Source organism: Lipotes vexillifer, unplaced genomic scaffold (assembly GCF_000442215.2).
Source record: "Lipotes vexillifer unplaced genomic scaffold, Lipotes_vexillifer_v1.1 scaffold496, whole genome shotgun sequence".
NCBI lineage: Eukaryota > Metazoa > Chordata > Mammalia > Artiodactyla > Lipotidae > Lipotes > Lipotes vexillifer.
In genome coordinates, this window is record NW_006786690.1 from 10,307,851 (window position 1) to 10,323,306 (window position 15,456).

Consider the following 15,456-nt stretch of genomic DNA (forward strand, 5'->3'; position numbering starts at 1 on the left):
AAAAGAAAAAAAAAAAAAAAAAGGGTGAATTATATGGTATGTGAATTATATTTCAATAAAGCTTTTTTAAAAAATCCAAAAAAAAAAAAGTAGGGACCAAGCGGAACCCCTGTCGTGAAGGTGGCAGCAGAGACAGCACCTCTGTACAGTTTCTGGAGTTGGCAATGAGTACAGTCCTAGAAATAGCACAAGCATCGAGCAGGTGTCATTTGGAAATAAAAGGGGCAGTACCTGTGCCTTTAAGCAGAGTAGCATTGTCCTTATTAGATCAATTCCGTGGTGTGATGTTAGGTAGTTTATCTTCAGTTGGTTCTCAAGCCCTTCCTGAGATTCTGTAAGCTATCTGACATTCTTTTAAAAATTATTTTTCTTGTTTAAATGACCCATAATGGCTTTCTGTTGCTTATAACTAAGACTCTTGACTGATGTGGAGAGTGATTTGGCAATGTCTGTTAAAACTGAGGCTATGTATACCCTACAACTCAGCAACTCCACTGCTGCATATATACTTTAGAGCAACACTGTCCAGTAGAAATTTCTACGATGATGACTGTGCCCTCCAATATGCTAGCCACTGGCCACGTGTGGCTACTCAGCACTTGAAATGTGGCTAGTGTGACTGTGGAATTAAAATTAAATTGTATGTGATTAATTCTTATTAATTTAATTAATTTAAATTTAAGTATCCATATGACTACACAGTGGCTAGTGGCTCTTTATTGAACAGCAAAACTCTAGCATAATGCTCGCCTTTGTGCACAAAGATACACATTACAGCAGTATTTGCATTAATAGAAATTCGGAAACAAGTTGTAGTCATGCAAACAATACCATAAAGCAGTCAGAATGAAGGAATTGAGTTTATACTATCAACATCGATAAATCTATAGAACACAATTCGGAGGGAAAAAGCAAGCTGTATTATGTTAGATACAGTGTGATACCACTCTATGTACAGTTAAAGAAACACAGAAATATTCTTTATATTCTTTACTGATTTAAAAATGTAGTAAAATTTAAAAAAACACAGAAGGGAAGACTTCACACTAAATTCAGGAGTGTGTTCCCCCTGGTAAGAGAGGAGAGAGACTTGGAGGTCTTCCACTATACACATTCTAAGAGCTGTTAGGGCTTCCCTGGTGGCACAGTGGTTGACAGTCCGCCTGCTGATGCAGGGGACACGGGTTCGTGCCCCGGTTCGGGAAGATCCCACATGCCGCGGAGCGGCTGGGCCCGTGAGCCATGGCCGCTGAGCCTGCGCGTCCGGAGCCTGTGCTCCGCAACGGGAGAGGCCACAACGGTGAGAGGCCCGCGTACCGCAAAAAAATAAATAAATAAAAAAAAGTAAGAGCTGTTAAAGCTTGGGTAAGTATCACTAATTTGTTTTATTGTTAGAATTTTTATCCATATCTAGGTATTTCATACATCAACTATGAAATATTAAAATATTTTAAAATTCTATAAAAATATACCTTTTATACATTGAGTAACTGACTCGCCTGCCTCTTCAGCCTCCTTTCATTCCAATGATCCTAAGGGATTCTCTGTCCTCCTCTACTTCCATAATAATGGAGCTGTGGCTAGGGTGAGACTTCACATTTCCCAGTCCCCCTTGCAGCCACTGGGTGTGGGACTAAACTCTTGCCAATGGAAGGTGGGCAGACGTGAGGTGAGCAACTTGCCTCTCACAAATTCCTGGCTCTGGACTTCCTGGTGGCTGGAATGGCAACAACCAATATGGCCTTGGCAGCCACATGTGGGAGAGGGAGAGCTGTCATCAGCCACAGTCTCCAAACAGAGCCGTGCACCCACCTGTGACTGTTACCTGAGAGAGAAATCAACTTCCTTATTTCTTAAGCCTTTTTGTTGTTGAGTTTCATTATGGCAGCTCCTTTAGATCTGTAATCATCTTTTTTTTCACTTTTTATGTTCCAAATTATTTTTCTGGTACCTGCATTGTTCATGGTGTTTATTACTATATTTATTAATTAAGGGATTAGGAGTAAGTATAAAATAATAGTAATTTTCACTCTTATTTAGGAAATAAAGAAAATACCGTAAGTTTTTACAACTGCCAGATAGAGGATAGTGAATTGAAGATTATACAAACAACATTTTCATAGCAGTTATAATTTACTAAGAATTTCATATCTGGCCCATGTGGGCCTGCCTCTAGTTCCAACCTCTCATTCCCAGATAAAGAAACCACGGCCCACATAAAAAGGAATGAAATAATGCCGTTTGCAGCAACATGGATGGACCTAGAGATTATCATACTAAACAAAGTAAGTCAGACAGAGAAAGATAAATATCATGATATCAGTTTTATGTGGAATCTAAAGATGATACAAATGAATTTATTTATAAAACAGAAACAGACTTACAGACATAGAAAACAAACTTATGCTTACCAAAGGGGAAAGGAGGGGGAGGGATAAATTAGGAGTTTGGGCTTAACAGATACACACTACTACATATAAAGTAGATAAACAACAAGGACTTACTGTATAGCACAGGGAACAGTATCTTGTAATAAGATCTTGTCCAGTATCTTGTAATAACGTATAATGGAAGAGAATTTGAAAAAAAAAAAAAAAAATATATAGGCCAGAAGCTCAAAGTGAGCAAAACAGGAGTCTAGAACGTGTCCTGGCTCACTTGTCACCAAAGAGGACTTGAAGATACAGCACTTTTGGGCTAACAGTATTCAAAATACAATTGCTGAGAAATTTTAAGTTCCTTGATACAAAGATATGTCTGATATTTTACTAAAGAGACATCACTGTAGGGAAGAGGTTCCTTGAGCCTGACTCACGGCAGGAATAATGTGTCGTCAGTTTAACATCTACTGGCTTATAGCAGCTTACCTCTACGTTCAGAGAGCAAGATTACAAGTTATGGCTCCTAATATCCACACCCTAAAACTGACAGAGGCAGAAAGGCATCTGAAAACATACAGGTAAATGGCTCAAGGCCATCACAGAACTTCTTGCCACGCGGATCCCTCCCCAGCTACTCTTAGTGTTCGGGAGGGGGCTGATGGGATGCTCACGAAGGCATCACTCGGGCACTGCCCAGCCCTCCCTTCTCTCGTCTTGGGAAGAAAACCAAACATACGTGCAGAAACCCCACGCAGTCCTAACCTTTTAAAACCGTGGCTGACAAGCTGTTGTAGGAGGATACCCCCCAAATATACTTTTAGCCATTTACTACCAAAAAAACCATTAACGTAAGGTCGCTTGGAACTAGGCCTCTTTTGAGACACAGGGCCCAGAAGCTGCGGTGGGTTGTCCCACCGTTACAGCATGCACCGCGGCAGAAGCACGGCCGAGGCGGGGCGGGGGACAGATGGCCCGACCGGCACACCAGGCTCGCGAGGTCCCCCCAGGCTCTGCTGCAGGGTCCAGCCCTGTGCTTGTCCCACAGCACAGAGACAGGACAGGGGAGGGGCGGGGGCGAGCACGGGGCGGGGCGACAAAGGAAGAGGGAATGAGCAGTCTGTTTTAAATAGTGTGGCATTCAAATGAGGAAAAAAGACCCAAAGGAAAGTATTCTGATCTGGGCAATTCAGCATGTGGTGTTTTTCACTCCTAGGTTAGAACAGGACAAAGGAAAGATTCTTCTAGCCACTGTTCTGGAAGAATAATCTAAAATCTATACTCTGTCCATTGTGATAGTTTGAGTCCTGAAAATACCTGTTCACAGGGGCCTGTTAAAAAGTCTGAAGAGTTCGAGCCTCTTTTTGAAATTCTCAGTCTAGTTCAGGCCATGACGGGATATAAAACCTCTGTAAGGAGCCTTCCAGCAGCCGTTCCATCCATAAGGACAACTTGCTCAATTTTCCTTTGATGGGCCTAGATCCAAGGCCAGAAGATTTCCCTCGAGATTCACCCAGATGGAGGGAAGAGTCAAGGTCACTGCACGACCCCATGGCTTCCTCCTCTTCGACTGTTTTTTGGGGCTTGAAGAGGCAGAAGTATTTCTTGTGGCCATTCAGAGCCAGTACGTAGCCCGTGTAGTCACGTTCCATGAAATGCTTGTCGTATTGGTTTGGGATCGGGGCCACATCTTGAGCAAATTCTAGTAAGTATTCCAGCCATTCTCTGTGTTTATCTAGACTCAGGAAGGAAAAGTGCAGGCAGCTGCTCCTGTAGGCAGGACAGAAGGAGGATTTAGGGTATTTGCCGACACATTTAGTCGCAGGGAACACAAGTACCCTCAGTCAGATTTTAAATCATAGGAAAAGGCTTTGTGTTGGGTGGGGCCTGAATACAGAAGAAACGAAGGACTTCTGTGGGACCCGGAGGGCTTCTACAATGGCCGCAAGAGCCCCTCATCCATTTCCTGTCCCTTGCTGGGTGTCACTCACATCACTCTCAGTGTCTGGCTTCAGGAAAAGGCACAAGAGCTAGAGAAGAGAGTTTCCTGAAAGGGCTCAGGGAAGACTGAGTTCAAGCTCTTCTGTTCAGAACCAACAGTCAAGGGAAAGAAAGGTCCCCACATGATGGCTTAGAGGTCTGGGTTGGAAAGGTCAGAGCCAACATCATGCTGCACGGATAAAGCCCCTCCATCTCCCTCCTTACCCAAGTGTGCAGGCTCTCCCCCCTCCTACTTCCACAGCCCCTGCCCTCTCTCATGTGCACACAGGAGCTCACCCAGTAAACGTGTAGACCTCCAAAGCGAATTTCTGCAGCAGGCTGGTCTTGGTGGAATTTGACAGGATGAGGACCACGTTCATGTGGCCTGGCCTCAGGCGTACCAAGTTACTGGTGTACGTTACATCTGTGAGCTCGGTCACCTCCACAAAGCCTTTTTTAGGAATCTTGCTGTGGAGAAAAACTGAGGAATTAAGATCTTGTAGGATAAGGGAATGCCACAACTTTTAAAAGGAACAAGTGGAAGAAAATGATATGTTCTAAGCAGACTAGATATGTTATTTACTAGTCTCGAGCCTGATGCATGGGCAGGGCATGGATAACCATCTGGTTATCCCGGGACCGTAAAGAGCCTCGCTGGTGCTGCCGTGCAGTTGGTGCAGAAGCGGCTTTAGGACAGGATGAAGGCCGTCAACACAGTTATGGTGACGCACCGTTCTCTGCTTCTGGCTCATCTAGCATCTCTCCCTGACATGCTTCTTTGCTTCCTTCCCGCCTTCATGATTAAATCTGGGACTGAGAAGCTCAGGGTACTGAGAAGAAGATACTAGTCCTGTGTCTGAACGCCTAGGCAGTCTCAGTCAGTGCTCGGCAGCTGCGACTCTTGCCTAAATCCACATCTCACACAAGGAGGGGAGCCAGGGCTCTTAGCTGTACTAGACCCTCGGACGCTGCTTATCAGACCCCGCGGCGTGCGGGGCTGCTGCTGAGGGCGAGGTGCTGGCGTTTGGTTAGGGCGACCTGCTGGGCTCCTTGGTGAAGCTTGGCTCTGTCCTCCCGGTCTTCTCGTGGGCTTCCTCTTTGTCTGGAGGGCTTGACTCTCGCTCCTCATTTGAGTCGCTGAAGTAAGAAAAAGGACTTTTCCAGAAGGTTTGTACGGTCTGGGGCTCACCCTTCAGACACGGCACTGAGCAGACACGGAGGCTCTTACCTGAAAGCCTGGATGATGACGGTGCCGAACAGGATGAAGAGGGCAGAGAAGACCAGGGACAGAAGGGGCATCATTTCCCGCCTACAATGGAGTTCACAAGCTCTGGTCAGCTCTATGTGGGCTGCTGTGACGTGCCAATGAATGGTTTTAGGTTTCTCCTCTCTGGCTCAATAAAACCCCTAGGGCTTCCCTGGTGGCGCAGTGCTTGGGAGTCCGCCTGCCGATGCGGGAGACGCGGGTTCGTGCCCCGTTTCGGGAAGATCCCACATGCCGCGGAGCGGCTGGGCCCGTGAGCCATGGCCGCTGGGCCTGCGCGTCCGGAGCCTGTGCTCCGCAAATGGGAGAGGCCACAACAGTGAGAGGCCCGCATAACGCAAGGAAAAAAAAAAACAAAACAAACAAACAAAAAAACCCCTAAACAACCCCAAACCAAAAAGCCTTCTCATCAACAAACACCTTTGTTTTTTTGGCTGCACTGTGCAGCTTGTGGGATCTTAGTTACCCTATCGGGGATCGAACCTGTAACCCCTGCGTCCGGAGTGCAGAGTCTTAAACACTGGACCGCCAGGGGAGTCTTGACACTTTCTAATCTCATACAAACAGAGGTTTTTTTGGGTGGTGGTGGTGGTGGTGGTGAAAGCAGAGATTTTTCCCTCACTGTTCTAATGCACAGATCACTTATTCAAAAAGTGTTTGTGTCTCAGGCTGTGCTGAATAAATTCTGCGGAAGGAAACAGTAAGACGAGTAACAAATGATTTAAGTTGTAAACATGGAGGAACATTCTAATGTCAAGGGTAGTATCAGGTGACTAAAAAGGTCTGTGGAATTATTTCCTTTATTTTGATTTTTTTTTTTTTTCTGGCCAGAATCATTCAGATGTGGCCCAGAGGGGAGGAGAAGGCAGGCAAAAGTTGACTCCTCAAGATCTCCACTAGGTGTTCTGAAAGTTTATTCACCCACAAACACCCATCAAAGGCCTGCTGTTTTTCAGGAGGTGGGTTGGGGGCCAGGAAGCACGAACATGAATGGGACATGGTCTGTCCTCAGGAGCTCACGGTCTCATTGGGGTGGGAGTGGTATAGCCCTCCCTTCTCCGATTAATTCACTGATTCATTTGTGCATATATTCACTGGACTCCATGTGTGTCAGGCCCTGTGCTAGACACCAGAGGTGCTCTGATAAAGAGGATGGTCCCAGGCTCTGCTAGCTGGAGGGGCAGCCAGGGGTGATCCTTTCTTTTCCCACCAGTGGGAAAGGGTCAATCAGCAAATATAAAAAAAGGGAAGTCACTGAAAGAAAGAAAAAGGGGAACAGTTGTTGAAAATATGTAAACACTCTTCCACCTGCCTATGGAGTCCACACTGAAATCAAAGAAGAGTGGACTCTTCTCAAAAGAAAAACAGTGGTCCTGGTAGTTAACAGAGAGAAAGAAATTCAAACTTGGCAATACTCCTACCAGTTGCTGTGAAATATGCTGTCCCAAGAGTCTGAGATGTAGTCAGAAGCAGAATAGAGCCACCGAAGGAGAAAAATCTGTTGAGGGAGAAAATGGGTGACGGTCAGGCCTGGACCCCTGAGTCCCAGAGGGAGAAGTCCCCTGCCTCCAACATGGCACTGTTGCTCTGAGGGCTCAGGAGCCCTGCCCGGTGCCTGCTCTCCTGGGCTACGTGCTTACAGGGGCAAGTTCATCGGTCAAGTCGGGGAGCACAGCTTCCGAGGACAGAAGAGCTGGGTCTTTCCGCAGTTGGTCAAGATAACCCAAAAGGATGAATTTATCGCTCTCACTCCCGGTCCAGGGATCCTCCAGGGTTTTATACACCACCCTCCCTGCTGTGTTGCGCCTTTCTAAGATAGACACCTGGGAGAAAAAGAGAGGAAAAACCATGAGAATTCTCAAAAGAATGTGAAGTTACTGTTGCTTGGGTTCTTTTCAGGGAGGATGGAAAAAACGGGTCTAGCAAAGCTCAAACACAGGTATGGATGAGTATACAATATCTGCAAGAGATTTACATTTTTCTAACAAAAGAAATTAGTTTTGTGGTGACTTTCCAGAGCTTTTGCTAAAGTTAAAGCTCCTTCTTCTCAATAGACTTTGTTCTATAACTTCTGACTTAATGTCATAAAGAAGGAAACCTTTGTTTTTTCGAGAGATTTTTCCATAATTACCAAGATGATGAAAAGGACAGAGAAGAATTTCATGCTTCTGCAGAGAGTGATGATGAAGGAGGGGAAAGTAAGGTGAAATCAATTAGGATGAAGTAAAAGAGGCAGAAGCACAGAAGGGAGACATTTGGAAAGCCTATTACTGGTAGCCTAAGCAAGATTCTACAAACTAGGTACTGTAAGACTAGACCTGCCAAGGGGAAAGACTGGTGAAAAGGGCTGATGCTCTTTAATCTTTACCCAGAGGGAAGATGCTTTCTGTGAAGGTCCAAGGCTGAAAATCTAGGAGGTGAAATCAGCATGGTAAAAGACTAGTTTAGGAGTGCTTTCAAAACAGGCTTCGGACAGCACAGCGAACTATACTCAATATCCTGTGATAAACCATAATGGAAGAGAATATAAAAAAGAATGTATATATAACTGAATCAATCTGCTGTACAGCAGAAATTAACACAACATTGTAAATCAACTATACTTGAATTAAAAAAAAAAAAGTCAAATGGCTTCCAAGCACTCGGAAAACATAAGGCAAAACAAAACAGAACAAACAGGCTTCAGAGATTCCTGGACTTCCTGGAATCTAAACTGAAAACTCCTGAGGAAGGAGGACACAGAATTAAGTGTCACGTGCTTGTGAAGAGCTCGAGACCAGAACAGCATCCACGACTCACCGCTGATTTTCCTTGAAATGTGTCGCTGTCTGGCAGTAAGGTGTTGGCAAACTCCTGCTGCCGATTGCTGTAGACGTGCACGAACCTCACTGTGTCCTGTGTGTTTGCCAGAGCAAAGGACAGGAAAGCCTCGAAGGGTTTACTCAACTTGGTAGCCTCAGTGGTCAGTAAAACCACACAGTACCTGCATGTCAACAAAAGAGAAGACTTTAATCCCCTGAGGCCACGGCTAGAACCTGAATGGCAGGTGAAGGTGAAAGAGAGGAGACGCTCATTTACAAAGTGAACGAGCATGTTTTAGGAATGAAAGCTTCATGGGGGAGCCTCTAATGAGAGAAAATGCCCAAGGCATTAAGGACCTGCTTCTTTCTAGACTGGTGATGCTCTTCCCAAACCAAACTTCACGACATCTAGAGATGCCTTTGAAGGCAATGGTCACTGAACCCTTGATGCAGAAGGGCCTTGCAGAAGGCACCTGTTCTAGTTCTCCCACCGCAGGCAGTGCTGGTTGAGTCTGAGGCCAGGGCCACTGGGCCTCATTCTGAAGGGCTTCCTTTTAGTGGTGCCAAGGGAAAGTTCACCTAATCATTCATTCATGCATTCATTCTCTCAAATACTACTGAGCACTCAATAGATGCCAGGTAAGACAGACAATGTTCTTGCCCTCGTGGAGCTGATATTTGCGTGTGGAAGGCAGATAACAAATACATAGATGGACAGATCATGACAAGTAGTGACAAGGGTTATGAAAAAAAAAAAGAAGTGAAGGGGAGAGAGTCAAGGGTGGGCTGGGAGTCACGACCCATCAGACTGGCTGAGCAGAGGTGTGAAGGAGGTGCCATAAGAGGAAGTGGGGTCTGAGCACTCCAGGGAGAGAGCACCACAAGTGCAAAGACCCTGGGACTGGGGGACTCGAGCCAATTCAGTGTTAGGAGGATCGCTGGCTGACATGAACTGACTGAGGGTGGGAGAGTGGAGCGGAGACAGAGGAGGTTAGGAGGCTAACACGGTGGCCTCGACGAGAGGTAACAGTGACCTGGCGAGGGTGGCGGTGCTAACGAAGGGGAGCAGTGCGTGGACTGGGGATACTTACTGAAGGCGGTATAAATAACAATCCTTAAAGCCCAGGATCACCTGCCTTACGTTTAATTAAAGTCTTTCTTCTCTTAGTCTATAAAGGAAACTGAAAAGTCTGGAAACACAGGGAATTTTTCCTATTTTAAACAATATTTTAGCTGTATTTTCACATAACGTGATCAAAATGTTTTCCTTTCATATCCAGACAGCTTTCACTCATATCCAGACAGCTTTCACAGATGAAACAGCCCTAAATTTAAAGGCACTGATTCATTAATCTGAAAGAGGTATAATTAGTATTTTCCCTGTATTTCCAAACTTTAGACACTCTGTATGAATAAGTATGCCTCAGCCTTACTATTCCCATTTAATTATTTTACCATTTCCTCAGTACCCTCACTTCTCTACTGTTTAGTCATTAACCTGGCTCCTCTCCAAGACCTTCTCCAAGACCCCCAGAGGCTCACCCTGTGTGGAATACTCCGGTAGGAACAGTAACTCTCTCCTACTCCATGCTGCTCTACAGTGACCCAGGCTCTCCTTGACACCCGGCAAAATCTACTCATCCTTCAGGGCTCAGCTAAAGTGTTACCTCTTAGGGGGATCTTCTCTGGCACACCCAATAATTTGGTCCTAAGGTGCCCTGGACTGTTATACCCCTCACTGTCATAGTTGTTCCTCAATATTTGTTACATGAAGAATAAATTCTGATTGTCTCAGGGTCGACGTTTAATTGCCTTGTAGTAAAATGCAACATGCCCCTCTGCTGCACTGATGAACAGGGGCAAAGCCTTCAGTCCTTACTTCCTCTGTCGGTGAGACCGTTTCACGGGGCAGAGTTCATGGAACAACTTCTGGCTGGTGAGCCTGGCTGCCAACAGATACTTGTTTTGGGTGATAAAGTCATCAATGACCTGTTTCTTCATACCTCGGGCCTAGAGAAAAACCAAGAGACAGTGGATTCTGATTCAGTTTTCTCACTGAAAATGGGCTTTACTTACAGCTTAATAAACATGTAGCTGAGGGACTTCCCTGGCGGTCCAGTGGTTAAGAGTCCGTGTTCCCAGTGCGGGGGGCACAGGTTCGATCTCTGGTCAGGGAACTGAGATCCCGCATGCCGTGCAGCGTGGCCAAAAAAAAACCCCCCAAAAAAAGAATTGCCTGATCCTGGCTAAAGTAATAAAACCATGTACGTCAGACTCATTTGAGCAGATAAACATGTGGTCATCTTTTTAAAAAATGCAGGGCTGGGACTTCCCTGGTGGCGCAGTGGTTAAGAATCCGTCTGCCAATGCAGGGAACCAGGTTCTAGCCCTGGTCCGGGAAGATCCCACATGCCGCAGAGCAACTAAGCCCGTGCGCCACAACTACTGAGCCTGCGCTCTAGAGCCCATGAGCCACAACTACTGAGCCTGTGTGCCACAACTACTGAAGCCCATGCGCTTAGAGCCCATGCTCTGCAACAAGAGAAGCCACTGCAATGAGAAGCCTGCGCACCGCAACGAAGAGTAGCCCCCTCTCGCCACAACTACAGAAAGCCTGCAGGCGGCAACAAAGATCCAACGCAGACAAAAAAAAAAAAAGAAAAAAGAAAGCAGGGCTGAGAGCAATGACATAGCTATTTCAGGTCAAAGGAAAAATCAAGTGCTCTTTTCACTGGACAACTTTTATATACTGTTTTACGCTAGCAGATTTAAAAGGTCAATAATTTGGAATTTTTAGGCAAATTTACTTCAAGATTTATAGGAAACTGAACAATTGAAAATAAACTCCCTGGGACTTCCTGGCAGTCTGATGGTTAAGACTCTGTGCTTCCACTGCAGGGGGCACGGGTTCAATCCCTGGGGAACCAAGGTCTCGCATGCCTCGCTGCGTGGGGCCAAAAAAACAAAAAGAAACAAACAAAAAACCCCACAAAACTCCAAAGTAACAATGTTACTGAGTATAAAAGGCGGACAACAAAACTGTAATATGACCACTTTGTTATTACTAACTTTCATATATTTCAAAGGACTGAAATTATATATATAGTAGCTTCTCTGACCACAATTAAACAAGAAATCAATATAAGATAGAAACCAGAAAATCCCTTTTTGTTTAGAAATTAAACTCTGAATAACTTATTGACCTAAGAAGAAAGCATATCAGATATAAGAAAATATTTTGAATTTGAAATGATTAATGAAAATACTGTTTATCAAAACTTTGGGACTCAGATAAAGTATCAGTAGTACTTGGAGAGTAATGTTAAAATGAATATAATAGAAAAGAAATTAATGAACTAGACATCCATATCAAGAAGTTACAGCAAAAATACAACCGTAGTGGGCTTCCCTGGTGGCGCAGTGGTTGAGAGTCCGCCTGCCGGTGCAGGGGACACAGGTTCGTGCCCCGGTCCGGGAAGATCCCACATGCCGCAGAGCGGCTGGGTCCGTGAGCCATGGCCGCTGGGGCTGCCCGTCCGGAGCCTGTGCTCTGCAACGGGAGGGAGGGGCCACGGCAGTGGGAGGCCCGCATACCGCAAAAAAAAACCAAACAAACAAACAAAAAAAACAAACCGTAGAAAAAAGGAAATAGTAAAGATGAATATAGAAATCAATAAAACAAAATAAATATATAAGAAGAAGAATTAACAAAAACAAAATTGGTTCTTTGGAAGAGCTAATAAAATTGACAAACCTCTGGTAAAACCAATCATGAAAATAAGAGAGAAGGCACAAATAACCATTATCAAGGATGACGAGGAACTTCTCTGGTGGTCCAGTGGCTAAGGCTCTGCGCTCCCAATGCAGGGGGACCCAGTTTGATCCCTGGTCAGGGAACTAGATCCCACATGCCACAACTAAGGGCTCGCATGCCGCTACTAAAGATCCTGCATGACACAATGAAGATCCTGCACGTGGCAACGAAGATCCCAAGTGCTGCAACTAAGACCCGGCGCAGCCAAATAAATAAATATTAAAAAAAGAAAAAAGGGACCTCCTTGCTGGCGCAGTGGATAAGACTCCATGCTCCCAATGAGGGTTCGATCCCTGGTCAGGGAACTAGATCCCACATGTGTGCTGAAACTAAGAGTTTGCATGCCACAACTAAGGAGACTGAGTGCTGCAACTAAGGAGCTGGGGAGCCACAACTAAGGAGCTCTGGAGCTGCAACTAAGGAGCCTGCTGCAACTAAGACCTGGAGCAACCAAAAAAATAAATATTGAAAAAAAAAAAAAGGATGACGAGTTTCTATGTTGTAGAAACTAAAAATATATACATATACATATATATATACACATATACATTTAAATTTGAAAATTTAGATGAAACAGAAAAATTTCTAGAAAAATAAAACAACATCTGAAAAAGAGAAGAGTTAAATAGTTCTATAACCATTAAAGAAGATGAGTCAGTAATCAAAAATCTCTCCTTAAACACAAACTCAGGCTGAGATGGCTTTACATAGGTGGTTTTGACCAAATTTTCAAGGAGGACAATCTAATCTTATACAAAGTCTTCCCGAGAAGAGAAAAAGGGAGAACACACCCCATCTCATTTCATGATTCAAATCCTCACATGGGCATCTTGAGAAAGAGAAGTTAGAAGTCAATCTCATTTCTGAACATAAATGTGAAAATCCTAAACAAAATGTTAGCAAACTGAATACAGCAATATACTGAAAGCAAAATATAAATAATGATCCTGTTGGATTTATCTCATGAATGCAAGTTAGGTTTAACACTAGAAAATGATTAATATGATTTAGCACATTACAGAACATGAAAGAAGAAAACTCTGGATAATCATATGGATGTGTAAAAAGTATTTGATAAAAATCAACACCATTCATATCAGAAAAATTAAATTGGTCTAGTGTTGGCAAGGATATGGAGCAATGGACCATTCACACATGACTGGTGGAAATGTACTTAGGAAAACACATTAGCTAGTAAAGTTAAAGATATATATATATATTTAATCATTAAAAAAAATAAAGCCATATATGTTAACATAAATAACTTTTTTTAAACATAAAAAAAAAACCACAATAATTTCCAAAACCAAAAAATGTTTAGTGAGAGAAGATTAACACTGCTTTACATTTTTACAGATCTTTTTAATGTCTGGTTTCATAGAAGAGATAGGTGGATTCTCATATCTGCTTCTATATACAATCAGGGGTCATATATTGTTTTGGTTGAAAATCCAGCCTCACACAGATATATGGTTAGAAAAGGGAGGTTTATTTTAATAGCTTTTCAGATAACTATGGATATTCTTCTTTGCCACTACACAGAAACTGGACAAATGGTAGTTTCTTAAAGGTTAGTTGCTATGTGGATTCAATGAACTGTTTTTTTTTTTGGCTGTGCTGCATGGGGGATCTTAGTTCCCCAACCAGGGATTGAACCTGTGCCCCTGCAGTGGAAGTGCAGAGTCCTAACCACTGTACCGCAGGGGAATTCCCATCAATGAACTTTTAGTACTCTGTTAAATTAAAATTCACTGATCAAAAATAAAGAAGGTAAAATTCACTGATCGCCTTGCACTTAGAATGGATCTTTTACTCATGCACAGTCATTCGAAAAATACTGGTTCACTGATCTCCCAGACGCTGACAAATTTTCTTATTCATATGAAAAAATGCATCACATCGATGAACCAATCTCATAAGAAAGTTTGAGAAGCGATCAAGGTCATGATGGCTGATACAAATTTTTCAAAATTATAATTTCCTTGGAAGCCTGGATTCTATCGTCAGCAACAGATGCTGTGAGTTGTTTCCCTTAAAGTGCCAGGCTCACTTCATTCATTTTAAAGAAAATGTCTGCCTAACTCTGAGTAACCATTGTTGTCCGTCAATTATTCTTTCAAGTAAAAAATGATGTTCCATCAAAAAAAAAAAAAAAAAAAAAAAAAAAAAAGAAAGAAAAGTGGCTAGTACAAAACTCCTGAGTTAGGCAACCACACAAATATTTGTCCCCAGGACACCCTCTCAACCTGGCCTGCAGCCGAGCTTTCTGCACACTTCCTATTTTGTCACAGAGAACATTAAAGATACCAGAAAGACGTGGACTTGAGTGTCAATTTACCTATTAATAAAATTCACACTTCTTACTGCTTCATCAAGGCTATTCAGTGAAATGGGAGTTGATCCTCTGTGTTGTTACGGCGAGTGCTTAGGCGTGAAGAGCACACGGCCACCGGCAGCCTGGTGCCCGGGCCTTGGTGTGTGCACTTGGTGGTTATGCACTGGAAAGTTTACCCACCATTGCTTTTGCACCATCGGTGCAAGCGTCAACACAGAGAAAAGACAAATTATGTCTTAGTGGTTCCTGTGAAGACAGCTTTGATCTCACAGACTCTTAAAGGGTCTTTTGGAGCCCCCCCCCCCCCCGCCCCCAGGGGTCTGTGAACCACATTTTTAAAACTGCCGTCCTGTAGAAACTTGTGATTGGGAACACCGGGATACATGTGATGTCCACGGCATCACTGGTCCTAAAGCCCCGAAATGTCCATCAACAGAAGAATGAATAAACCCATTATCACGTGGCCATAACCACTGTACAGCAGATGAAAACAAATTAACTAGAGCTAAGAGAAACCACTAGTGCTACTAGTGTTATACGAAGCCCCTTGCCATTGGGAGGACTCAGTTTATGTTAAGAATGCAGTTTTATATTCATAAAGAGCAAATTGGTAAAGCATCCATTGTACCAGTAATTTTGTTAATGTATCTGATTAACGATTTTCCCCAGGGAATAAATAAATAACAATTCCCAAGAGTACAAGCTATCACTAAAAAGCAATTTAGGAAATCTTACAGATTAATCTTGGATTGAGATGACCTTCTCACCTCTCTTCCACAACTGGCATTTGTTTGCTTCCTGACCCTCTCTTGGCTCCTTCTTAGTCGCCATCAGGCATCCCCTCTTCCTTTTTTTTTTTTTTTTGCGGTACGCGGGCCTCTCAC

The 15,456-nt window shown here is 43.8% G+C and overlaps 1 protein-coding gene across 2 annotated transcripts in view; it reads right to left on the reverse strand.

Annotated features, from left to right (window-relative positions):
• Window positions 1-2,597: 2,597 nt before the first annotated feature.
• DNAJC16 (DnaJ heat shock protein family (Hsp40) member C16) overlaps window positions 2,598-15,456 on the reverse strand; it is a 35,619-nt gene continuing 22,760 nt past the window's right edge. For both annotated transcript variants that reach the window (XM_007459287.1, XM_007459288.1), the window contains 8 exons: window positions 10,303-10,433; window positions 8,422-8,605; window positions 7,263-7,445; window positions 7,044-7,120; window positions 5,587-5,667; window positions 5,397-5,495; window positions 4,656-4,826; window positions 2,598-4,148 (listed from right to left, as the gene is read on the reverse strand). In XM_007459287.1, coding sequence (XP_007459349.1) covers window positions 3,752-4,148; window positions 4,656-4,826; window positions 5,397-5,495; window positions 5,587-5,667; window positions 7,044-7,120; window positions 7,263-7,445; window positions 8,422-8,605; window positions 10,303-10,433 — 1,323 coding nt within the window. In that variant the 3' untranslated portion in view covers window positions 2,598-3,751. The remainder of the gene's footprint in view (window positions 4,149-4,655; window positions 4,827-5,396; window positions 5,496-5,586; window positions 5,668-7,043; window positions 7,121-7,262; window positions 7,446-8,421; window positions 8,606-10,302; window positions 10,434-15,456) is intronic.